The sequence below is a fragment of the Hippoglossus hippoglossus genome, chromosome 9, assembly GCF_009819705.1.
Source record: "Hippoglossus hippoglossus isolate fHipHip1 chromosome 9, fHipHip1.pri, whole genome shotgun sequence".
NCBI classification, from domain to species: Eukaryota; Metazoa; Chordata; class Actinopteri; order Pleuronectiformes; family Pleuronectidae; genus Hippoglossus; species Hippoglossus hippoglossus.
The window spans coordinates 15,173,722-15,199,144 of NC_047159.1; the positions used below are offsets into that span (position 1 = coordinate 15,173,722).

The following is a 25,423-nucleotide window of genomic DNA, read 5'->3' on the forward strand; positions in this document are numbered from 1 at the left end:
TCCTGCGTAACTACCTGCCCACCCTCCTTCACATTTGCCCTTCGACCTCCCTTCTTCTGGTGTGACGCTTGTTTGATGCTGATCCATCAGTGGATCAGTTTCTGCATAGTGAAGGAAGTGGAAGTGGGGAGAGTGACTCTGACTTCCTCCTTCCATCCTATCACCATCATGGTAAGTATCTCCCCTCCTTTATTCCCCAAACTGCTTCTAGCTTCCGTTTCCTGACGCCTTCACTGACATAATTCCTCAATCCATTTGGATGCATTTCTTAAATTCAGGTTCTATTATTAGAATCTAATTGTTTGACATGTCACTGCTTATTTTCTGTTCTCAAAACGTACAAGCATTAGTTTTGGCCGGCTGGATGAAATTGTATCAACAGGATTTGGCCCATAAAAGCTGAGAAGGATGTGTGGTTGAGCCTACATGTGTGTGTTTAATTGTGTGTGGTATTTACATTGTACCGTGACCCCTGTGAAAAGTACCCAAGGAAGTGATGTGGGAAAAGCAAATAGCCTTTTCTCAGGCAGGAGGGGTCAGTGGTTGACATGAGGTGTCAGAGACCTCAGTGTTTTACACAGAGATTAAGCTGCTGTCGCTCAGACCGAAATAATGAAGCTGCCAATTCAGTCTAATGTGCTTGTTCCAGAACATCACTTTAATTATTAGTTACATAAGAAGATATGTATTATTATAATTATAATTATTATCATTGTGCTATTTCTACCAAAATCACTGGCTTGCATCATTAGAATATTATTGCCGTATTTCCTTTCCCTCTTCTCTAACCACAGTTTATTTTTTACTTTACTTCAAACTGAAAATGAAAAATGCAGCTAATAATACAGTTTATCACTAAAAAGTAACCCAGAGTTGTATCTGGTATCTTGCAGCCAGCCTGGGAGTCGCATCCCACATCACAGTGACCATCGCTGCCTCAGACGATGCCCATGGAGTTTTTCAGTTTAGTCCTGAATCACTCTCCGTCAATGGGACAGAACCTGAGGATGGAAGCAGCTCTGTCGTCCTGCAGGTCAGTGTGATAAAGTCACGATGTTTAATACTGTTATTCGAAGCACTGTTCACCATCGTGTTATTTTCATTTGGTCTCCCCCAGGTGGATCGTTCCTTTGGAGACCTCTCCAATGTGACAGTGTATTGGGAAGCTGACCCCAGCTCTGCGGGCGAGCTCCTCAGCAGGTTCGGGAACATCACCTTTGGTGTCGGTCAGACGTCAGAGAACATCATCATAGAAGTGGCTCAGGATGAGATCCCGGAGCTGGACAAGAGTTTCACTGTTTCTTTGGTCAACGTCTCCCACGGTCGCCTGGGAGCCCAGACATCTGCAACTCTGACTGTGCTCGCCAGCGACGATCCTTACGGGGTTTTTGTATTCGCTAAGTCAACAAGGTCTGTCCGACTCCCTGAATCTGACTCAACTGTTTCCCTCACCATCCTGCGACTCAGAGGCCTGATGGGTCAGGTAAGTCCTGCTGCAGAAGATTTTGAAACTTCTTAGAGCATAGAAATTAAAACCACTCATGACATGACATAAAGAACCCAGAATCATACAACCTTTATATATTAAAGAGTTAAATTACAGAGACAGACAAGGAGGAGAAAAAACAACAGCAACATAGGTACATACTAATAAGTTATTTCACAATCATCTAGTATCTTTTGTTTTTAGAACAATTAAAGGAATCAAGATTATCAAAAATACTAAGTAAAAAACATGTCCACCTCTAAATGCCAAATAAAATACAGTTAAATGAGACATTACACTTAAAATAATTAGGCCTAAAAATGTAAAATACACAGTTATATAAATAAAAAAAAATAGCATGCCGCCTGTCATAGTGAATAAATCAAATGGTATTTGTTTTTCTAGGTGCGAGTAACATATCGGACCCTAAACGAGGCAGATCCGGACCCTTACAGGATTCCAGGGGTGGGCCGAGCCACTGAGGGGCGGGATTTTGTTCCCCTCGATGATTCAGTTGTTTTCTCGGCCAATCAGAGTGAAGCGAATATCACCCTGCGAGTGTTGGACGATGAGGATCCAGAACGAGACGAGGTCGTGTTCGTGAAACTGATCAGTGTTCAGCTTATCGAAGGGGAGCAGGAGAGGCTCAGTAAGAAAAAAAAGAATAATTCAAGATAAAATGAGACTAAACCATATGACACTTAGGTGATGAAATATCCCTTTAATGTTCTTTCCAGTTTCCAACTCCCCGTCTCTTGGCTCCATCACTGACACCGTAGCCCAGGTGGTAGTGGAGGCCAGCGACGATGCTTTCGGCGTCCTGCAGCTGTCGGCCTCTGCTGTCAGTGTAGCTGAGAACTACGTGGGGCCCATAATAAACGTCACGCGGGTCGGTGGGATTTTTGCTGACGTGTCTGTTAAGTTCAGAGCTGTGCCTTTGACCGCCAGAGTCAGTAAGTCTCGACCTCAGGGTTTTGAATATTCTTCTCTATGATTTGTGTCACGTCTATATGAGCATGTATGTGTGTAACCCCGCAGGTGAAGACTACAGCGTAGCCTCCAGTGACGTCGTCCTCTTAGAGGGGGAGTCCAGTAAATCTGTGCCCGTCTACGTCATTAATGACTTGGTTCCCGAGCTGGAGGAGACTTTTCTCATCGAGCTGATCAACCAGACGACTGGAGGGGCTCTGCTGGGGGAGCTCACACGTGCCATCATCACCATACTGCCTTCTGATGACCCTTTTGGTGCCTTCGGTTAGTAGGCATTACACGGTTTTAGTATTTTGATCTATTTTGTTGTATTTCTCGTTGTTAAGTTAGTTCTTCATTGAATTTGTTTTTGTGCAACATATATTTATTATTTTCCTGCATAGCCAGGGTACTGACAGATATATAGAAGAAAAAGAAAAGGAAAAATAAAATCAACCACAAGTACACCACATTATGCATATTATCAATTGCCACAGTCATGTGGTAGTGGTCCTGAGACAATGAGGATTGATGCTTCACTTTAGACTCCACATTTTTATTCCCACTATGAAAAGAACTTCAATCCCACATCTTGTCAAATCTTATTTTCATTATATAACACTTGATTTTTTTTACCTAGTCTTCCAGGCCATTCCAATTACCGTGGATGAACCGGGATCTAACTCCATCGAGGTCACGTTGCCAATAGTGCGTAACGCTGGAACTATCGGCACAGTGGTGGTGCAGTGGCAGGCGACTGTCAATGGTAAACTCGCGGTGGGAGACATTAGACCGACATCAGGAGAAGTGATATTTGCTCCTGGAGAAACAATGAAGACGCTCCAGGTGGAGATTCTGGCTGATGACATTCCTGAAATCACAGAGGTAAAAAGCTGGTGGAGAAAATACTTTAAAATGATGCCAATCTGTAATTTGTTACATGCTTTTAGTTGAAATGTTAATTACACTCTGTCTTTTAAAGATAATTAAGGTGGAGCTTACTGGTGCCAGTAATGGAGGAAACCTTGGAGCTGATACATCTGTTGATATAATTGTGCCTGCCAATGACAACCCATATGGGACAGTCTACTTTGCACAGTCTGTTTACCGCATTCAGGAGCCACTGGAGGGAGTTTACAGAGCCAATGTTTCTGTTCACAGAAGGTACTTTAATTATATTTTTTTCTGGAATAATGGTTTTATTTTATTTTTTAATTCTACTCATGCTAACATCCTTTTTTCCTTTATTCCAGAGGTGGGGACTTTGGTCGCTTGGAGATCGTGTACAGCACCTCTGAGATCGACATTGTTGGCTTGGCTCAGGCTGACGGCCGGAACCTGCTGACGTACTATGACCTCCCGAAACCAGGCATTCCATCCACGAGCCCCATTAGGACGGTTAACCTCACCGGTGAAAGTGATCCCCAGTCTGCGTGTGCCGCTGCGTGCCTGAGAGAGCGCGCCTGCCAGGCCTTCTCTCTGACCACAGGGTCACCGTCCTGCACGTGGGTGACTTCAGGGGCCGACCAGCTCACCTCCAAAGCAAATGTTATGACATACTTAAAAAACGTCACTGCAGCTGCTGTCCTGTTCAGTGCCCAGGCTGTGGCAGGGGGCGATTACACCCCTGTGACCGCTCAAAGCGCCTTTATGGAGGACGGGTCACAGGTCGCCAACCTCACAGTCCCAATCTTAACGGATAAATTCCCTGAAATGGATGAGAGCTTCTCCATACAGATCTTAAAGGTAAAACCCAATCATATATTTATTATCCTCTGTTAGTAATGGTTTACTTTGTGCATAGCAAATAATACGTTTTACCATGTATTGTTTGAAGGTAGAGCTGCTGAATCTGAGTGTGGCGCAGAAGAACCTGCCCTCGATCGGCCAGCCAGACAAGGCCTTGGTGACCATAGCGGTGAACGGAGATGCATTCGGTGTATTTCTGATATACAGCCTCAGTCCTAATGCCACTAATGAGGGGCTCTACCTGGAGGTCCGGGAAGAGCCCAGGGTCGTGGTGCCCCTGGTTATAGAGAGGAGAGGAGGGAATCTGGGCACTGTCTCAGTGGAGTGGAGGTTTGTTGGAGGAAAGGCCACACCAGACGCTGACTTCACTGGGACAGGAGGAACTCTGGTATTTGATGGTATGTGATTCAGTGTGTCTTTGGGAGTTTTCATGAATCTAAGAGTTGGGAGAATTTAAAGAGCACTTGCATGTAGTAATATATGCACTTTATCCTCTCTGTCTGCAGGTGACCTGAAGAAGACCATAGAGATAGTAATCAGAGATGATATCGAGCCGGAGGACAACGAGAGCCTCATGATTGGTCTAGTTAACACGGAGGGAGGAAGTCGAATCCTGCCCAGCTCTGACACTGTAACCATAGTGATACTGGCTAACGACAACGTGGCTGGGGTTGTTGGATTCCATCCAGGCTCACGTTCAGTCATCGCCAGAGAGGGTGGGTGGCTGCTTTTTGCTATATGCATATCATCATCCCATCATCATTACTACATAGTTTGGTTTTAAAATGTTTTTAATAATACAAGAACAGATACAAGTCAAAGCCCAGAGCGCAACCTGACACCCACAGGCGCACACACACACACACACACACACACACACACACACACACACACACACACACACACACACACACACACACACACACACACACACACGTTTGTCTTTTGTCCAGGACACACACAAACAAACGTATTGCAATGCATACCATTCACATGCAATTCTTCGGTCCAGCCAGTCAAGTAATCAGGAATATAAAGCACCCCCATACTTTACATTGCAAACCATTTCCATTGTCCCTGTCATGAGAAATGTGTCCTACTTATGTATGAGTGCATATGTAAGGGAATGCAGTCATAGCAACAGGAGTACGCAGCAGCAGGTGGAGCCTGTGGTTACTGTATGTTGACTTTATCAGCAGCTGAAGTTTCCCTGAGTGGAATCCAAACAATTACAGACATTGAGTGTCCTCTTCTGGAATCTACAGTTGAACAGAGGCAGCACACTTTCTTGAGTCTTTACAAACCTAGATTTGAACCAAGATAATCGTCATTAGCAGATTTAAATGTAAATTTCAGACCGATTTAAAGCTTATGAAGGGCTTATGTAGATTCAATAATCAAGATTCAAAACGTTATTGTCCATTTATGCATTAAGGCATAAATGGAAATGTATCTTTCACTGGTGTATGGTAAAAGAAATACATTATAGTACACAAGAAGACACAAATTCATTACCTGGAATAACAGGAATTCCAGGGATAATACAAATTCTGTATCATAACAGGAGTAAAAAATTGTAAGTTTAAAAAGAAATCTAATTTAGTACAAGTTGACCATGTGCAATTGAAAACAATATATTCAATACGAAATATAAAGTGCTGTGTGCCATCATTGAATTATATTTACATTACATTACTGCACTCTTTGCTTTGCATTAACTCCCAATTCTGACTGTAATATATTTGATGTTTCAGGAGAGAGGCTGTCCTTACTGGTGTTGAGAACAGCTCCAGCTCTGGGTAACGTCACTGTAGACTGGACTGTGATGGGACCCCTTGTGCACCGGACCTTCAGCCAGACCTCAGGGACACTGTTCTTCACTGAGGTAAATACCACAGGGAGATCATTGAACAGTTAGTGTGGGATCATAATGAAACACATTTACTGCACAGTTTGGCAGCACAGACTTTGGATCGGTATGTTGTTATTTTTGTTTTTCTTGAAGGTATCAACCACAGGACTTAGGATTTACAAAAATATACCACATTTAGATGGTACAGCTGTGATTTGATATCTCCAGCACAAATTTTGTGATTTTGCCTCCAGAGAGAAGTAAATACCACCATCGTCTTGCAACTCCTTGATGATGCAACACCAGAGGACACGGATGAATACAAAGTTTCCTTGTCCAACATCCAGACTCTTGGTAATGCATCTGCCCTTAATGTCTTTTTGCTCGAGTGTGAAATCTTTGTGAAGATACCACAAATACCTAAAAACAACCCCAGTCTCAGTTTCTACATGGATTAACATTCCCCTGACTTGGAAACAGGTGTTGTGGTGACAGGTCACGCTGCTCTGGATGTTCAGGGCAGTGAGGCGGTGCTCACTGTGGACACCAGTGATGAGCCCTATGGGCTGCTGACCATCGCCCAGTCATCCCTCAGGGTGACCACAGAGGAGCGGGACAGAACCATACAGATCTATGTCAACAGAGAGTTTGGAGCCTCAGGTCAGTGAGTCTTAAAGAGAACTAAATTAATGGATTTTCTACTTTAGTTTATTCTTTCTTTTTGTTAAATGATACTTTACACTACACTACTTTGATTGAGGTGTCAAGCGTATACACACTGTAATCCTTTACCCTGTAATTGATATATAACCTAAATGTTTGTGTACAGGAGCTGTGAATATCACCTATGAGGTTCTAAGGGGATCTCTACAGGACCTGTCCCAGGTAGAGGGGGCTCTCGCTGACCCGGGACAAGACTTCATCTCTGGTGCTGGATCTGTGATCCTTCAGGATGGACAGACTTCTGTTGGCATCCCTGTTACCATACTGGAGGTAAAAACTCTGGTTCTCTTCTATTCTTTCATCTATGCGTCCATCAAAAAACTTGATACTGAAGATATTTTTTTTTTGTGTGCATTATTTATTTTTCTGCTGGTTATATAAGGTGTACCAGCATCATTTTTGAAGTTGCAATGTTAACATAGTTCAACAAGATGAAGTTAGTAATTTCCATTTCTTTTATCAGGACGACATTCCAGAGATGCAGGAGTTCTTCCTGGTCAACATAACATCAGCTGTACTCATCACGACCCTTGCCACTGCTCCTGTGTTAGGTATGGAGCAATTAAACAGCTGAGGGTGGATCTGTACTATGATCAATATTGAATTTATCTTTCATCACCTTTGGCCTGCAGCATGGACAGTAGAATTCTAAAGAGTTGTTTTCCATCATTGTTTCTCTCTGTTCTATGTCTGCTGCATTTTTACATTGTCATAGTTCATGCAATTATATAAAATCTTTTTCTTTCTTTTATTCCTATGAATTCTCATCATTTACCTTGTTTGATGAGTAGAGGTTGTGTATTGCACTTTGCCAGGTAAAATACAAATACACATCCATTGTGATCCCAGTTTTCACCAGGCAGTTTGATGTACAATATTTCTGTACATTGAACATAGTAGTCATGTAGTATTTTGACAGTCAAAATGCAACATGAAAGAAGCTTGTTAGTTACTGCTGCAGCTTTTACACAATCCAAACCACCGTCCAATTTATGAATGAGTAACTTTAGAAAGCGATGAGTGGACAGAACACGACAGAGCAGGGCAACACTCGCAGGCTCCCAGAATACTATCGGCCTTCTGCCTGGAGACACAGGGTAAACACACGGCGGCTCTTCTGGCAGCACTCATTATGTGGCTTGGATGCTGATATTGATGCTTTCCATGATTGAGGAAGCCTGGGGATTCAAGGGGATCAGAGTAGCACTGTGCGGTGAGGGGAGCGAGAGCCAAACTAAACCCGGAGCTGGCCTCCCAGGGTCTTGGCCGTTAGTGTGAATGGGAGAGGACTATTCACGGGGTCATAAATCAGTCCACCCAAAACACTTGGCTGCTCACAAGCCACTTACAGGAGACGCTTCTTAGCTGTAAACCTCCGCTCAAACCTTCCCGGGCGGAAATTAGATCCTCTGCAGTTTCCTCATGCACAGCTTGCTGTTGGTGCTTGCACTGTAGTTACAGCCCTGAAGTTAGATCGGACTCTGATACAAAACTTTTTACTGCAGTTTTTATAAACAATTAATAATCTAAAGGTCATTATATGTTCACTCTTTGTATGTTGTCCGTTTCCTAGACACCCGGGGCTTGGTGGCAGAGGTCAGCATTGCTGCCAATGATGGAATTAGAGGAGTCATCGAATGGACAAACACAATGTAGGAGAATAATCCATAAATTACATATCTCTTATTTTATTTGCCGATGCTCTACTTCAAATCCATATCTTATGCAAATATGTTCTTCTCTCCAGGTATGAAGTGAATGAAACTATCAGGTCACTGACTCTCGTGGCCTACAGGAACAAGGGGACGTATGGAAACGTCTCTCTGTTCTTCTATGCTCAGAATCTGGAGGCTCAGCAGGGACTGGACTACAACGCCAGTGAAAGGGTCAGATATACACAGTAATCAACTCAATTCAATTGTAATTAAAAACCGCCAAATCATAACATACATTATCTCAAGGTACTTCACAAGAGGTCTTCGAAAATCAAAAGCACTTCATAGTCCCTCTCGCTAAACCATCACCCAAATATCTCAGTATCAAGTATCTAAACTGAAAACTCCTGTCTTCCCAGATACTCCATTTTGTAGATGGCGAGAGGCATAAGTTTGTAGAAGTGCAGATCATCGATGACGACATTCCAGAAGGAGCTGAGAGATTCCAGCTCATCCTGTCCGAGCCTTCCCCTGGTCTGGAGCTGGGCACCAACACCACAGGTAGACGCAGCAGCAGAATAATCTGCTAAAGTGTTTCTGGAATTTCTGAGTCAAACAGCATGAGATAGCCGACCATAAGCTTCTAATCCATATTGAGTTTAAATGTACAGTCCAAAATGTGCAGTCCATGGTTGAGACTTATAGAGATTTGAGTTAAGAGGGTTATGAGTTTAATTAATTAGCAGCGTGCGATAAAAGAGGTTTTATACCGTCGTCATAGAAATAACTTGTTTCTGCTGTTTCTGGAATGTTTTATAGGATTTCTTTTAATCTTATGTTGGGACATGTCAAACATTGTTTCACTGAACAGTTGCATTCTTGTTCTGCATAAATGGACAAGGTTAAAAAATAACTGTAAGTAACAAGAGAGACAGCACATCTTCCTCATGCTGCTCCAGACATTAGTTATTTGACTACAAAAAGCTGAGTGACGCCTTAAATACAGTTAACCTTAGGATGTTTTATATCAGAAATGGTTTAAAGTATGAAATATTAATAATATTACACAGACTCAGGAGAAGCCTCCACTATATTTGTTTTTGATTTTGATTTGATTTGAAACTATAGTTATGCTCATAAAAATGTATCACTGATTTATTCCCATCTGCCTATATTCTGAACATGCACAACTTTTCCAATACAACATTATGTTTCTGTTTTCCTGCAGCCACTGTGAACATCCTGGCCAGTGACGATGGACATGGCGTCATTTCCTTCAACACCAGCGATCATTTCTTATTGAGAGAACCCACATCTGTACTGGGGCTGAGCGAGAGTGTGGCCACCCTGTACGTGGTGCGGAACCCAGAGGAAGGCACTTTCGGCGCCGTGACTGTTCAGTTTACCATCACAGATGCCAACGGCAGCCTAGCAGAGGGCGATCTGAAGCCAGCACAAGGGTTTGTGGTGCTGGAGGATGGAGTCAGATTTGAGGTGAGGAAAAATACTCACATTTATTCGAAACATGATTTTTGTTTGGCAATGCACATCTGTTTTAATCGATCAAAAGTTGTTTAGTCTCATCTGTTTTGTTTCAGATGCTGGAGATCTGGGCAGTGCTGGACGCTGAGCCCGAAGTGAATGAAACCTTCACCGTGACCCTGTCCAGCCCAACGGGAGGCGCACGGCTGGGAGATCAACTCCAAACCTTCATCACCGTCCTGGAGAACCTGGCTCCTTCTGGCTTGTTCCGCATCGGACCCACACTCAACAGGTCTCAACACAGCTCATCTGATACATGCCATGAAAATGTGTACAAATACACACAGGTGCATGTAGTCTTATATATGGTTTATTTTCTTCACAGAACGAACACAGAAGTGGTTGCTGATGAAGGCGGCAGAACAGTCTTCCTCACCGTGTCTCGGAGCAATGGTCTGGAGTCAGCTGTCAGTGTGGAATGGGAGACGCAGCCTGACACAGCTGTTGCCTCTGGTGAGACCAATACATGTTTAAAGTCACCTCAACCTTCTCAATCTGCTTTTTTCCTCTGTTGCTCCTTTAATCCCAGTTTCCTGCCAATAAGCAGCGACATGTTCTCTTTTCCTTCCAGCCGGTCACCTTCCAGTGATGGGTGTATACCAGAGCTTTGAGGACATACCCACATCTGCTTGGTGCTTCCTCCCGGAACAACTGTCTGTCCTGGCTATGAGGCTGGATAGGAGGCCCTTTAATGGATCCCCCCACACCTCGGCCACGCTGTATCGCTGGCAGGGTGTATTTGTGCCATCAGAGGTAGAACAACCACAGCACAGCCAACACATGATGCCCGTGCTGTAAACTGAAATATAAATGAGAGTAAAATCCAATAGAAATCGTATTATCACTCAAAATCCCTTTTCTCTTTACAGTCCATTAGGATTCAGGACCCCCGCTCTTGTGTTGGGTTTGCAGTGAATGGTTCTACCTACATTGGTATTACACACAGTGGCCCCCCGTTTTCCCCTGCTGCCAACCTCAGCATCTTCAAACTGCACAAGGACCTCAATATCACATTGGTAAGAATAAAACCAATCAGCTACAACATTACTGTGTTTCTTTTTACATTACTTTTAACACGGTGGCATTGTCCTGGTCCTTATGATTCTTTAGGAACAAAGTCTAGGTGTTGAAGCTCTGGATGTGAAACACTTCTCCACTGAAGGCAGAGATTATCTCATAGCATCAAGCCAGGTGAGGCTGAATGTTCCACTGTTTACAGAGATCTTCAATTCTATTCATTGGTGCAATTTGACTGAACTCATGCTTTATTACTCCACAGATTTTTGTCTGGAGTGGTGGCTCCTTCACCCTCCACCAGACCCTGGACGTTGAACAGGACATCCTCAGTGTGACTCCGTTCACCCGTGTAGATGTTCCCCACCTCGTGGTGTGCGTGAACAGCGTGACCGTCAGTTGCCTCCTTCTTCAATGGAGCAATGGAAGATTTCTGAATCCAAAGCCCCTCCCTCTCTCCGGCAGAGCCAGTCAGGTGGAGACGATGACCACGAGAGCAGACGACACTCTTCTGTTGGTTGTTGTTGAAGGTGATCAATCTTACTCTGATATCATATCATATTAATGAATGACTTCATGTTCATTTTGCTCATTTAAACAAGTGTAGATGCTCTTTTTGTATTTGAAAACAAGTTAAGCAATGTATCAAACACATTTTTTTTCTCCTGTGGTGATTTAACTAGAATATATATATATACATACCTCTATCAAGGCCCAACAGTCCCCTTATGACATTTTTGGGGATCTGCACTAAATTTCACACACTAGTAAATATCCGTCCCCTAAACATACTTCATTTTTTCCATCGAAATCCAAGCAAGCAAAACATTCTACGTCACAATTTTAAAGAAAGTGGAAAAAAAATATGATCCAGATCTGCACCAAATTTGAATGGGTTCTTCCCTGACCCATACGGCATTCTTCCACCAAGTTTCGTGATAATCCGTCCTGTATTTTTTGAGTAATCTTTCTTACATACAAACAAACCAACCAACAAACAAGCAAACAGGGGTCAAAACATAACCTCCTCGGCTGAGATTAGAATGGCCTGCACTAAGAGTCAAGTGCACTCTGTGAGTCTATGTTCTGCCAAGAGGATGGTTGTGTTTTTGCAATAATGAGATGCTATGTTCTGTGGTTGTAGTCTCAGCGTATTTTCAAGAAGATTGTGCCGTGGCTAGATGTTGGTTAGCGCAACTCAAATAAATCTGTTGTGATTTAAAAGCCATTTGGAAACGGTGCGTCTGTTATAGACAAAACAGCCTTGTTCTGTTGTCTAATCTAAGATGAGAAAATTCACAGTACAGACCAGATCATGTATTTATATCACGCTCTGTATATTTTGATGAGACATAATCCCTCTGAGTCTGCAAAAGTGGTGAGTGTTCTCGGTGCAGACCTGTTGTGGGTTTACGGGAAATGCCTCAGTGTGGAGCGGAGTGGAGCCGCAGAGCGACTCCGAGGTTGTAATTTGTCCGTCTTGGGTGTGTCAGTTAGACCAGTACTTACTTTTACGTAAACATGCTATTCTAGCGTGAAAGAACCAACATCTGTGAGTAATAGTGTGTGTGTTTCAGCTTCCTGTGAGGTGTTACAGTGGGCGTCACAGCAGCCGTCACCACAGCTCTATCAATCTATTCCTCACCCAGGCCTCACCTCGATTCACCCCTTCACTTCGTCTGGCATCAGTAAGCATGAATGTCAATTTACCCAGCCGAACTTCTCCACTGTACTTGTCAAATAGGTTTGTCATGTTTAGATCGAGGAAATCCTTTTTTTCTTCCTCGTAGCTTATGCTCTTCTGGCTGGAAGAAATGGCTCAGCCCTCTACTCCTGGAGGTCCGATGTAAACCTGTTCACCATGATCCTGAGGGCCCCCCCAGCCGTTAGCTTCCTCTCTCTCATGGTCCCGTCCCTCAACACCACCAAGACCCTCCTGGCTTCCACTGAGGAGAACGGCTCCACCGTTTACGAGTTCACCTCGGTCTCCAATCAGTCCGATTTCATACCCAGGTACCCGGATTGTTTTGATAATTGACCGACAGGCGACTTGCTGCTCTGACAGTGAAATAACGCAGGTTGTGTTTGTCTTTACCTCCTCACGTTCAGTTTTGGGGAGTTGTACTTCGCACCAGGTGACAGCGAGCTGGAGGTCGCGGTGAACATCGTGGATGACGACATCCCCGAGGTGCAGGAGCATTTCCAGGTTGGCCTGAAGAATCCGAAGGGAGGGGCTGAGATCGGATTTGGTGGTCAAGTGACTATACTTGTCCCGACCAATGACGATGCCCATGGAGTCATCGGCTTTGCTCAGGTAAGCAGAAAAACATTTTGATATTAGACAATACATATACATTGTACACCCTGTTACAGCCATTGTGTTTAAAACCCAAGTTACCAAACTGTATCTTGAACTAGAATTGCACTATAGGGGAGCGCATCCTTTCGCCAAGGCCCAACAGTGTCCTTAAATTAAAGCAATATTTTCAGCTAAGGCCACATTAGGTTTCTCAGCTACACATTGTTGTTGGTTAAAGTTTCCTAATCCTATTTGTTACCATACAGCAGCTGAAACATCCCATGAAACCACATTCTTTATTTTCTCGTGAAAAAATACGGTTGCAGATGTCGTCTCACATTTCTAGTCGGAATGTTAACAGCAAACAGAAGATGGAGTCTTGGCCCATATATTCACTGTCTACACCAGACGTCCCAAAATATTGGCCGATGCCCACAGACACTAGTCGATGGGCTTCAAGATTGCCAACCCCCTAAAAATGTCAGAATTTTGTCATCAAGATTCAAACATAACACTTTGAGAAATCAACAAAAACACCCTTTCTCGCAATATTAAACTTAGTTAAAAAACTAAATTTTGTATTGACTCATTGATCTGCACCAAAATTGAATGGATCCATCCAAGTTTTCGTGGTAATCCGTCCTGCAGTTGTAAACATAACCTCCTCGCTGGATGTAATCATTTAAAGGGCATTTTCTAAGCGTTTAAACTATTTTAATCCAGAAATGTTTTGTCATTAAATCTCTGCAGGATTCTTTATCCATGGAGGTGGAGGAGTTGGAGCAAAATAATCAGATTTCTCTCAGTGTGGAGAGAAGAAGAGGCACTTTTGGCAGACTGACTGTTCACTGGGCTGCAAGTGGCAGTCTTACTGACATTTACCCCACATCAGGAGTGGTGAGAAAACCGCTAACCTTCCTCAAGACATCTTACAATATGCATTGATGACGTGTTTGAAAATGAAAAGCTCGCCTGGATAAACAACGGAAGAATTTAAACTTAAGATAATCTAAATAAATTTGAGGAGTCCATCTAAAATGTTATCTTCTCTCTCAGGTGACCTTCTCAGAGGATCAATCAGTGGCCATAATCTCCCTGGCCGTGATCGCAGATGGCGTCCCCGAGCTGACGGAGAGTGTCACCATCACCCTCATGGACGTCACCACCGTGGGGCTGCAGGACCTTCGACAGGCGGCAGTCATCGACAAGCAACGGGCACAGGCTGCACTCGTCATCCTGCCAAATGGCTCTCCCTACGGGGTGATTGGATGGCATCTGGACTCCCAGTTTACACTAACACAAGAACCACAGAGTAAGAATCTCTCTGGAAGGAGATGAATACAGTCAGTAAATGTGGGTTTTATTGGATCACGGGGCAAAGAGTCTAATGTACCATAATTGGTGTAAGTTACATTGTAAATTTATCCAATTACATTTCTCGGTCATGCACTCACTTTGTTCCATCCTTGTTTTTTCCTTTTTAATGACCAAATACCCATTTTTTTCGGATGCGGTTTCTTAAGCAGTTGTTACAGTAATCACACATTGAGCTTTACTGTAAAAGAGATCAGACGAGATTTCCAGGATTTGGGATTAGTCTTAATCTGGGTATTGGAGGAAGGCCCAAAATATCTGAGAAGTGAGAGTAGAAAGGTCACATTGTTTTTGTGTTACCTTCTGTTTCTCCTAACCCGCAGGGACTCCAGTCAATGTGACTCTGTCCATAGTGAGGGAGCAGGGCTCTTCAGGTGAGGTGGCGGTCCATTACCAGACCAGGCCAGCTCTGTACCAGCCCCCAGCCAACCAGGCCACGGCAGGACAGGATTACACCGCCAAAGACGACACCATCATCATGACACATGGTGCCACCGTGGCTCTTGTCACTGTCACAATCCTGCCGGTAAGGATGGGCAGTTGGGTAATGGAGAAGCTTATGGAATCTACTTGAATAAAGAAGATTATATTAGGAATAGGACTCAGTTTTTAGTTTCCTTCAACAACAAAGTCTTCATTTGTCCACAACTGTAAACATGTAAAACTTGACTTTGCATAATGTCAGCCACAATTTTCGTCTCCCTTACTTATGTCCATGGAGGCTTGTTTTCTCCTTCCCTCCTTTTCTCCCTCCTTTTCTCCCTCCTCTTCCACTCATAGAGAAACAACCATCAACCCTCATTAAACTATCGCATCTTCCTTCCTTTCCCTCACAAATATATTTGTTGGCCTGCAGAGATTTTATCATTGTATGCAACTTGTGAACGTGAATATACCCAAAGTTAAATACCACTTGCATTATTCACTATTACTGCAAACACCAACTTAATTTGATGACAGATGTTATGAAATATTTTGAATGTGTTTTGAGAAACACACGTATGTTTTTTCCCTTCATTTAATGTGTATGTTCACGTGTGTTTTCTAAGGATGACATTCCCGAGATGGCAGAGAGTTTCCTGGTGAACATCACCAGCGTGGAGCTGGTCGGAGGCTCAGTGGGAGCAGGGCAGCCCAGTGTGAAGCGGCTCGGTATGGAGGTGGCAGAGGTCACCATCCAGGAGAACGATGACCCTCGAGGGATTCTGCAGTTCAATGTTTCTGAGGTGAGCACAGGGTCCTAGCCTCTGGGGCCATGACTTGGACATGAGCATGATAGAGATGCAGCTTCTCAACTGATGCCATAGTGACACATTAGACTTATAGAAGTGTAACTAATGGATCTTGAATTATTTTTATTAAGCAAGTAAACAAAGCTTTATTTATGTTGCATTTCATCAAATAAATTGGATTTTGCTTCTAAATAATCTTTGTCTAGGATATTCTTGGAAGAGTGCTGGCATATGAGATACCACCACCAGACAACGTCCTCTATCTGTCAGTGGTGCGACTCGCTGGTGCAACTGGAAGACTGGTCATCTACTGGGATGCTCAGCCAATCACTGCCGATCTCAATGATTTCAGCCCCACATCTGGAAACATCACCTTTCAAGATGGACAGGTGAATGGATTCATTTTTTTCTGATTTATAATGAAGCAGCACTAAATATCACATCGAGCCATGAAGTGAAGCTGTCCATGGATAACTGTGTTGGCATGTGTTTCCTATTTTTTAGAGCGAGGCCATAATTGCCATCAGCATCCTGGACGATGAACAAGTGGAGACTTTGGAGACGTTCAGGGTGAATTTGCTGCGTGTGATTGGTGGCGCTCGACTCGGAGAGGTGACCTCTATAACTGTCAGTATTCCAGCCAATGACTCACCTCTGGGACGATTCGGATTTCAAGAATTGGAGGTAATTCGGAAAATATCAGTACTATCGTCATATAATCATTTTCTACTTGGTTACAACAGCCCATGATATAAGGGTAGCATGCAGAAGCACAACGTTTCAGTTCTGATAATGTGCAGGAATTCATCACTTGTTTCTCACATGATTACTTTTCCTTCACACCTCACCACTAGGTGTGCATTTGACAAACATTTAGCATTTAGCAAAAATTTAAGTTACTTAATCCCCTCCAAGGTTACCATCAGCGAGCCAGAGTTTGTGGATGACCCCGCGGCGGTGGCGACACTAGTAGTGCGGCGTAGTGCTGGAGGTGAGGGGGCAGTGACGCTGGTGTGGCAACTGGAAGATCAGGCCTCAGATGACCTCTCACCTCTCAATGGAACTCTCGTCTTCACTGAGGTACAGTGTGAGAAGTGTTGTGCTGCCGTCCCACCAGATACTGTGATTTATTAAAAGAACATTTATCTTTATGTGCTGGACAGTACACGTTTCTTGATGAAGCATGGAATATGATTCCTATTTTACAGTCTGAGTCTATGAAGACATTTATGATCAGAGCCCTGGCTGACTCTGTTGTGGAAGGAGAGGAGCGTTTCACTGTCCGGCTGCTTCCTGCCGGGAGCGGTGCTGTCATCGACCCTTTGAATGGTTAGTATTTGTAAACTATTGGCCACTTAATCACCATGTTGCAAAGTGAGATCAGATACATGTGCACAGAAATACAATACAATAATAATCTCTCTTCCTTGTCTGTTATATGCTGATGCAGACATGGTCACCATCACTCTCAGGGCAGAAAAGGCCGCACTCGGGATTATCGGAATAGCAGAGTCGTCCAGGAGCATCCTCATCGGAGAACCTCAGGGAGATTACAATGGTAGTGCTGTGGTCAGGTGAGATACTGAAAATAAGAGTTTTACATTTCTTTGCCTCCATGTATTAACTAAGAATGTAATTTGAAAATCCTGGTGTGTATTTGTGTGTGTTCTCCAGCCTTGTGCGAGGCCCTGGTGTGTTTGGAGAGGTCCAGGTTTACTGGAATATCACTCCAGCTGAGGTGTCTGAGTTTGAATCGATTTCTGGCACTGTGACCATGAGAGACAGACAGTCTGATGCCACCATTATTCTCAAGGTACAAACTGACTCCTTAATACTATATGCAATAAAATCAGGATATTGCTCAAAGAACAAAATGCATCATGATGAGTTTTGTATGCTTTCCTTAAAAATGGTCTCATTTCCTATCTGCTATGATTTCAGGCTCTGGATGATGAACTTCCTGAAGTGCGTCGTGACTTCCAGCTTACACTGACCTCCGCTACCCCTGGATTAGAAATAAGTCCGATAGCCAGACATGTCACGGTTATCATGGCAGCCAGCGACAACCCCCACGGCCTCTTCTCCTTCACTCAGCGCCAGATCAGGGCAACGGAGGAGGAGGGAATGGTGAGGGCCTGAAAATAACACAACGTTATAGCTAGACATATTGACAAATGAGGTGGTGTACATAATGTAAACACAAACTTAACCCACAGCTACACCTCCTTCCTTTTCCTCAGGTGAATGTGACAGTCGATCGCTCTCAGGGCAGTCTAGGCAGCGTGTGGGTGACCTATCAGACGTCGGGCGACACAGCGGTGAGTGGGGTGGATTTTGCTCCAGCTTCAGGACGACTGATGTTTAGCCCCGGTCAGACCTCGCAGCAGGTCACACTGCATATTGAAGACGACCGTGCTCCCGAGGGGCCTGAGATGTTCTTCTTCAACATCACTGACGTGGAGTTAGTCAATGACAGGTAAATAACTGGATCAGGCTTTGTTTTTAATATATTAATCTCATAAAAGCTTCAACAGGGTTTCATTGTTTCAAATAGGATGTTGTAAATTATACCAGAGGGTCCTTGTCATTCATAATACAGGAAATTGAAAGTCTTAATTTCATGAGAACACCTTTGTGATGTTGCTGGTAAAAGTGATTGTGACACTTTATCCTGTGTCTCCCTCTGGTGGTCAGTGCTGTGGACTACACAGTGAGAGAGTCAGGTCTCCGGCTGGATCAACCTCCAGCTTTAGGCAACTACTCCTCTCTCACTGTGGTCATACCAAAGAATGACAACGCTGAGGGCGTCCTGGAGTTCAGGCAGGACTACGTCAGTATAACAGGTACGAGTCAGAACAAAGCTAATACGAATTACTTTAAAGTGGTAAAGTGATGCAAATGAAATAAACGGTTATACATAACTTGCTATACACCATTTGATAGAGGGAAGATATGAAAAGAGAATTCACTCCATGTAAAATCCCTGTTTTCTGTCTGTCAGTTGAGGAGGATGTGGGCAGTGTGTTGATTCCGGTGGTGAGAAGAGTGGGCTCGTATGGATCCGTCTCCGCTCAGTTCATCTCCAGAGGCTTGAGCGCCACCCCTGACCTCGACTACATCCTGCATAACGGCTCGGTGACGTTTGTCCATGGCCAGAACACCAGCTATATCAATGTCACTATCATAGACGACCTTGACAGGTGAGAGGAGAAATTCAAAATAAGTCAAATGTCAAGCATAATGTAATTTGTGTTTAGCACAGACACATATTTCTTCACTAGCTACATCAACGATAACTCAGAAAGATGTTTAAGCATTGAGTTCAGCTGTGAAGAAAAAAATATGCAATAAACAAAACATCAGCAACTCAGCAGGTCACAAGAAAAACATGAATTCATGGTTATTATGAGTGAAAACTTTATTTAATTCCATTTTAACTGGTAAACGATCTCTCGCAGTGAAAATGCAGAGGTATTTGAGGTCCTGCTGACTGGAGCAACAGGAGGAGCAGTTCTAGGCGCTCACCGTGTTGCCAGGGTAACCATCAGCAAGAGTGACTCTCCGAGTGGAGTGGTCCGTTTCCTCAACGAGAGCCTCCTCACTGTGGTCAACCCCAACTCCACTCTCAAGCTCAATCTTGTTGTGGAGAGAGCCGGAGGCCGAGTGGGCAATGCAACGGTATGAGGGGCAACTACACTCTGTCGTTTATCTTCTCTGATCTCGTTTTAATTTAATCTGTATTTAAATTTGTAGGTTGCTTGGATCGTCCGAGGCCCCAACAGCCGAGAGGTTCTCCCTCCATTCAATACAGACATTAGAGAGCCTGTGAATGGGTCCTTCTTCTTTAGGGATGGAGAGGAAGGTACACGCACCATAGAGCTGCGGATTCTCCCCCACGGAGAGGTGGAGGTGGAAGAGACGTTTATCATAGAGCTCAGCATTTTGTCTGGAGAGATGGAGGTTGATCCTCAGGCTGGTTCCATAACACTGAAGGTACGTCGTGGTATCAGGTTGATTTCACCACCAGGAATCAGTTAAGATTGAGCCAGGATGGGTTAATGGGGTCTCAGCATCCTACTCACCCTTCTGCCCTCATGCGTTTCTGTCTCCCAGATAGAGAAGTTTGGTGACCCAAACGGTATCGTCCAGTTTGCTCCGGACGCTCTTGGAGACCATGTCTACAATGAATCCACAGAGGCAGACGGCCCACTCAACATTTCCCTGTCAATCACACGCAGAGAGGGGGTCATGGGTAACATCACGGTAAGTCTCCATGATGTGTGATTTTTCTCAAAGCTACAGAGCTAATAATAAACAAGGAATTACTTAAATGTGAACCTTGCTGAATTAGGAATTGATCATGGATGTTGGACATAAAATTGGCCGCTCTGTTTAAATTGTGGCCCCTGAATTAGTAAAATCATCGATCCTCCACTTTCTCCTCAGGTTCACTGGCAGATACAGAGTGACTCAGACACAGCAGGGGACTTCCTTGCGTTAGCTGGGTCAGTGATCATTCTGGAGGGTCAACGGGAGGGTGAAATTGTCCTCAGCCTGATGCCCGATACAGTGCCAGAGCTGGAGGAGCTCTACACTGTCCGACTCACGGCTGTGGAGGGGGGTGCTACTCTGGATGCCAACCCAAACCTCGCCAGCACCCACATCAGGTGTGTCATTTAGATCTATAACACATATCGACCTTCAGGTTGAAGAAAAGTCCAAAATAACTCTAGATTAATCCTGTTCTCTGACCTTTAGGGTGCCTGCTAATGATGACCCCCACGGTGTCTTTTCCCTGAACCCTGAGCAGCAGTCTATAGTGGTTGCAGGGGCAGGGTCAGAGGTCACCAGGGCTCTGGTCATGAACTTGACACGGCTCGCCGGGCTGTTTGGCAACGCCAGTGTGGGCTATAAGATCAGTGGGGGAATGGATGAAGTGATGGACATGGAGGAGATACTGGGAGGACAAGCTGAAGGAAGGGTGTTCATGAGGGAAGGACAGACCTCCAGTACTCTCACTGTGCTCATCACCAGCCAGGTAAGAAACAGGATGCTCACTGACGCGCATACAGAGACAGATTAAGACTTGACCGTTTAAAATCCGGTATTTGTTTTCCTGCTTCACCCCTGTAGGTGTTTTTGTCAGTGGGTGAAAGCTTCACAGCAGAGCTCACAGATGTTAGACTGGTCGGCCCCATCCTCAGCTCCCCTCCTCGCCTCCTTCATGAGGCCAGCGTTGCTATGGTGACTGTGCCTGAAGAAGCTGCCAGCTCAGAGGTGAGTTGTGGTTGTGTTCTTTGCAACATATGATTTATCAGGGGGATAAATTGTTTTCTCTGCAAGACAATCAGAATGTGAGATTTGCCACCAATCAATACGCTTCTAGATGGATGAGCCACAACGCTCTACTCATTTCAGAATGTTCTTATTTGACTTTCTTGTCTTTCAAGGCACAGTCATTTACACAGCTGCTTATAGAAAATACAATTCAATACATATCAATACATATCGATGTGTTAAATTATTTGTCAGCCACCAGAGGACAAAGATGAACTCACTGCATCACATTCCTCTGTTGTCTTTCTCCACACTAATCGTAATCATTTAAAACTAAGTTTGTCCTTGACAACTCGCATCACAAAACACTCAGCTGTTTTTTTCTCATTGAGCCTTTTGAATGACCCATCTAGCACAGAGCCTTTCTGTGAGCCTGTCTGCTGACAATGACAAGTGTTACAAAAAGACTCAACAAATAAACTCTCTCTGTGAGTTACCAAATATTGCACTTCTGTGTTTATGTTGGCAACAAGGTTAACACCCATCCCCTGTCTCTTCTCAATGCTTGTCGTGCAGGTTGGCTTTGCCTCCCTGGCTCTGCAGGTTTCAAGTTTAGAAACGGGGACGTGTGAGGCAATGGTGACACGAACGGGGCTGTTCGGGGACATCAGGGTGCAGTGGAGAGCCGGGTATCCATCAGGAGAAGATTTACCAGGCTTCAGGAGCGGAGATATCACCCCAAGCTCAGGTAAGACAGTCAGAGAGGGACTGATCACTGAGACCTGGTTGCAGTATAGACTCACACATATACTGTCCCCACTCATGCAACTATCTTTGTTGTTTTATTAATAAAAATATTTTAACATATAAAAATATATGATCTTTCCATACCCTTCTATGTCATCCTCTCAGTTTGACCTGCAATGAATACAACTTACTTACTTATCCTTAAATTGCAGCTCACAAATTTGAACGTTCATCTCTCCTATAATAACCTCACCTCTTTGTGAATACCATACCCGTGCAACCTGGATAACAACAGGCAGCTCTTCTAACCATTAATAATGTGCTTCTTCTTTTTGTTAAGGCTCACTGACCCTGGCCCATGGAGAGAGGACTAAAGCTTTATCTCTCACAGCCATTGCTGATGCATTAGAGCCAACTTCCTATGCTGTGCACCTCACCGCTGCCAGCTCCAGCACTGCTGCAGTCAAACTCAGGTAAAGGTTCCACAGTGGTAGAACTAGTGGTGGAGTCAACATACTGGAATTTGGACTGGTACTCCTTCGGTATTGATAAACGTTATTGATACAGCTCTTTTCAAAACACAGTTACAAAGTGCTTTGCATGGTGGAAACAGTATTCAAATATTTGAGAACTAATGCAAATAAGATCAGGGGGTAAAATAATACAGAAATAAAACATTTAAAATACTAAGAATAAAACAAAACATGATATCTTTGATTAGTGATTTTAAACAACTGTTGTATACTTGCATATTGGTCCACATCAAACGTAGCCTCTTTTTCCCCGCACAGGTCAGGCTTCACCACAGCAGAAGTGGAGCCACTGGGGATCTACCAGTTTGCCCCTGACTCCCGGCAGCTAGTTATCGCAGAGGACATCCAGACGATAACACTTTATGTTCAGAGACTCTACGGCTCTCGTAGCAATACCAGCCGCGTTTCCTATAAAACCATAGCCGGCAGCGCAGCGGCAGGAGAGGACTTTCTCGCGGTGCCGGATGGCCGAGTGCTCTTTGACTCGCCTCACCAGACCAACACATCGTTCCAGCTTTCAATACTTGATGACTCCCTCTCAGAGCCTGATGAGTACTTCCATGTAAATCTAACTGATGTTCAAGTCCTTAACCCGATCTTGGCTTGGGCCGAGGTGTCTCCTCGCCTCAACCCTCAGCACAGCGCAGCCACTGTCACCATTTTGGCCAGTGACGTGACTGGTGGAGTTTTGAGTATTGGACCTGGATTGGTCCAGGTAGCGGAGGACAGGGATGAGGAGACCCAGCAGGACCGGAGGGTGGTTCTGAGGGTGCGCAGGTCGGACAGTGTGGCAGGGGATGTGAGGGTTCGGGTCCAGGCCTATGGAGGTGTGTGTTTGTTTTGATGCTCCATTGCAGTATATTGAATTTTGTAATTTACTGTGTTAACAAAACCACTTAAACTTGTGCTGCTGTGTGGTTTTATCCAGATGGAAGCACGACACCTCTTCCCTTCGCTCTCGAACCTGTCGGGATCCTCGCAAAGGAGCAACAGGACTTCCGCTTGGAGTCCAATATAGTGTCACTGAAGGAGGGGCAGAATGAGACAGAGGTTATCCTCCTCATCCTCGACGACTCAGAGCCCGAGGGACAGGAAGTATTCTTCATCTACCTCATTGATCCAGAGGGAGGAGCACAAATCACGGACCGACAGGACGAGGGGTTTGGAGCTTTTGCAAAGATCACTATCCTTGGTAAGATGATGAAATAAAGATATTTGTTTGTATCCACTGTATCCACTATAGACTGAAGATGAAAAGATGAGACGTTTTGAAAAACATACAAAAAGTAGTATCTCCCAGCAAATAAGAAAGATGCAAAGTATTTATTTGTTGGTTTGTATTCAGCACCCTTCCTCATGTTATAGCAGATTTATCTTTTTCCTTACAAATCAAATGAACCTGCGGACATATGTTTATTATCTCAATGAGTGATTCTCTATTCGTCTCCACTTTCACTAATGCCATTTGATTAGCATCATGTCAGCGCTGCATTCGTCTCCATCTGCTATTTTCGGCCTCATATAATCACATCAGTGGGCAGATGATTTGATTATTCTTCATATAGGATTGATGAAAAAGAAAATAAATTATTATGTGATTGTGAGGTTATAAGGAAATTCATTTCTACTCATGTCTTCTCCTCTGTTTGTCTTTATTTGTGATTCATCCTTTTGTCTGTCCATACCAGGGAGTGACTTCCATAATGGTATTATAGGGTTTAGTTTTAATTCTCTGACGGGCCAAGTACTGGATGAGGATTCAGAGAACAGAACTGCTGTCCTCTACCTGCAGAGACAAGAAAACAGGTAAGAAAAAACCTTTAGTTTTATTTTACCCCGACAATTGTTTGATATAATTTTTTCCACCAAGTTGTTTTTTCCCCCGTCTCCCTCTGTTCAGAGTCTTTGAGGACTTGCAGGTCTTTTGGAGAGCTACGTTTAACAAAGCAGCTCCGACTCTTGTCAGCAATGGAGTAAACCTAACCACACAGCTGCTGCACACCTCGGGAACTGCACTGTGCAGGAGAGGAGCGACGATATGTGCTCTTACTCTGGAGGTCCACGATGATGAGGTTAGTGGGATGCAGGGGATCTTGCTAAGTTTCAAACCCACCAAGTATTACAGTATGAGACGGATGACACAACCCGCTCATCTGTGTTGCCGTAGGAACCAGAGATCCAGACGTGGTTCCTGGTGGAGATTTATCAGGTGGGTGCTGGAGCTGCCATTAACGAAACCACTCGTTTCGCCAACATCACCCTGGCAGAGAGCGACGACCCACAAGGCATTGTGTTCTTCGCTGTGGGCCACAGACTTCCCATCGCCACACAGACGACCACAAGGCTCAGTCTGCAGATCTACAGACAAGCCAGCACAGCTTCAGCCATATCTGTACAATACCGCACGCGGGTAAGTAGCAATCGTGCACATGTGGAGCACACAGGCATACATGTGAATACAGTTGGGCACAGATACAGTGAAATATGCACAAATGCACTGAAGAATCCCTTGAACCTTGAAGTGGTCATTTTAAATTGTAGGAAGTCTAATTTTCAAACTTAACAAATATAATTTCAACCATTTTGTTATGCGTGTGTGTTTGACCTGTTTTTGTCGACCTCATCATTCTGAGTTTCAGCACAGTTTATTGGTCTAATCAGGCTTCTTCATAATAACACTGCAGTTATTTGTAATTACCTGTTTGTAAAATGTGATCACTTTATTATGTCATCCACTGTCTGCTACAGCTGAGCACCAAGATTAGGATTTTCAGTTTAATGGTTGCTTTTTATTCTTCTTCAAAAATTATGGAATTATTTGTAAAAGAACAATATTTCAATTCAATTATGTAAATTTACTTATTCTCAATATGTGCACGTATCCATCCATCCATCCATCCATCCATCCATCCATTATCTATACCGCTTATCCTTTGAGGGTCCCAGGGCGTAGCAGGAGCCCATCCCTACT

The 25,423-nt window shown here is 44.1% G+C and overlaps 1 protein-coding gene across 2 annotated transcripts in view; it reads left to right on the forward strand.

Moving 5' to 3' along the window:
* The window catches only part of adgrv1 (adhesion G protein-coupled receptor V1), a 115,177-nt gene that overhangs the window by 37,197 nt on the left and 52,557 nt on the right, over positions 1–25,423 (forward strand). The window contains exons 27-82 of one of the 2 annotated variants that reach the window (XM_034595227.1): positions 91–171; positions 894–1,033; positions 1,118–1,483; positions 1,892–2,135; positions 2,224–2,439; positions 2,525–2,740; positions 3,096–3,340; positions 3,438–3,619; positions 3,709–4,201; positions 4,293–4,602; positions 4,711–4,920; positions 5,959–6,089; positions 6,311–6,410; positions 6,537–6,716; positions 6,886–7,049; positions 7,243–7,330; positions 8,353–8,431; positions 8,527–8,665; positions 8,854–8,995; positions 9,663–9,928; positions 10,033–10,208; positions 10,302–10,429; positions 10,548–10,729; positions 10,846–10,992; positions 11,087–11,167; positions 11,256–11,520; positions 12,568–12,678; positions 12,781–13,003; positions 13,100–13,304; positions 14,040–14,186; positions 14,346–14,601; positions 14,987–15,189; positions 15,713–15,889; positions 16,102–16,284; positions 16,400–16,579; positions 16,811–16,975; positions 17,104–17,224; positions 17,346–17,469; positions 17,570–17,708; positions 17,837–18,022; positions 18,136–18,371; positions 18,590–18,738; positions 18,897–19,095; positions 19,354–19,573; positions 19,649–19,888; positions 20,009–20,158; positions 20,342–20,562; positions 20,654–20,933; positions 21,029–21,172; positions 21,749–21,920; positions 22,260–22,392; positions 22,711–23,279; positions 23,381–23,644; positions 24,141–24,258; positions 24,353–24,524; positions 24,620–24,862. In XM_034595227.1, the coding sequence (XP_034451118.1) occupies positions 91–171; positions 894–1,033; positions 1,118–1,483; positions 1,892–2,135; positions 2,224–2,439; positions 2,525–2,740; positions 3,096–3,340; positions 3,438–3,619; positions 3,709–4,201; positions 4,293–4,602; positions 4,711–4,920; positions 5,959–6,089; positions 6,311–6,410; positions 6,537–6,716; positions 6,886–7,049; positions 7,243–7,330; positions 8,353–8,431; positions 8,527–8,665; positions 8,854–8,995; positions 9,663–9,928; positions 10,033–10,208; positions 10,302–10,429; positions 10,548–10,729; positions 10,846–10,992; positions 11,087–11,167; positions 11,256–11,520; positions 12,568–12,678; positions 12,781–13,003; positions 13,100–13,304; positions 14,040–14,186; positions 14,346–14,601; positions 14,987–15,189; positions 15,713–15,889; positions 16,102–16,284; positions 16,400–16,579; positions 16,811–16,975; positions 17,104–17,224; positions 17,346–17,469; positions 17,570–17,708; positions 17,837–18,022; positions 18,136–18,371; positions 18,590–18,738; positions 18,897–19,095; positions 19,354–19,573; positions 19,649–19,888; positions 20,009–20,158; positions 20,342–20,562; positions 20,654–20,933; positions 21,029–21,172; positions 21,749–21,920; positions 22,260–22,392; positions 22,711–23,279; positions 23,381–23,644; positions 24,141–24,258; positions 24,353–24,524; positions 24,620–24,862 (10,901 nt within the window). The remainder of the gene's footprint in view (positions 1–90; positions 172–893; positions 1,034–1,117; positions 1,484–1,891; positions 2,136–2,223; positions 2,440–2,524; positions 2,741–3,095; positions 3,341–3,437; positions 3,620–3,708; positions 4,202–4,292; positions 4,603–4,710; positions 4,921–5,958; positions 6,090–6,310; positions 6,411–6,536; positions 6,717–6,885; positions 7,050–7,242; positions 7,331–8,352; positions 8,432–8,526; positions 8,666–8,853; positions 8,996–9,662; positions 9,929–10,032; positions 10,209–10,301; positions 10,430–10,547; positions 10,730–10,845; positions 10,993–11,086; positions 11,168–11,255; positions 11,521–12,567; positions 12,679–12,780; positions 13,004–13,099; positions 13,305–14,039; positions 14,187–14,345; positions 14,602–14,986; positions 15,190–15,712; positions 15,890–16,101; positions 16,285–16,399; positions 16,580–16,810; positions 16,976–17,103; positions 17,225–17,345; positions 17,470–17,569; positions 17,709–17,836; positions 18,023–18,135; positions 18,372–18,589; positions 18,739–18,896; positions 19,096–19,353; positions 19,574–19,648; positions 19,889–20,008; positions 20,159–20,341; positions 20,563–20,653; positions 20,934–21,028; positions 21,173–21,748; positions 21,921–22,259; positions 22,393–22,710; positions 23,280–23,380; positions 23,645–24,140; positions 24,259–24,352; positions 24,525–24,619; positions 24,863–25,423) is intronic. The other variant, XM_034595228.1, reaches the window with a different exon arrangement.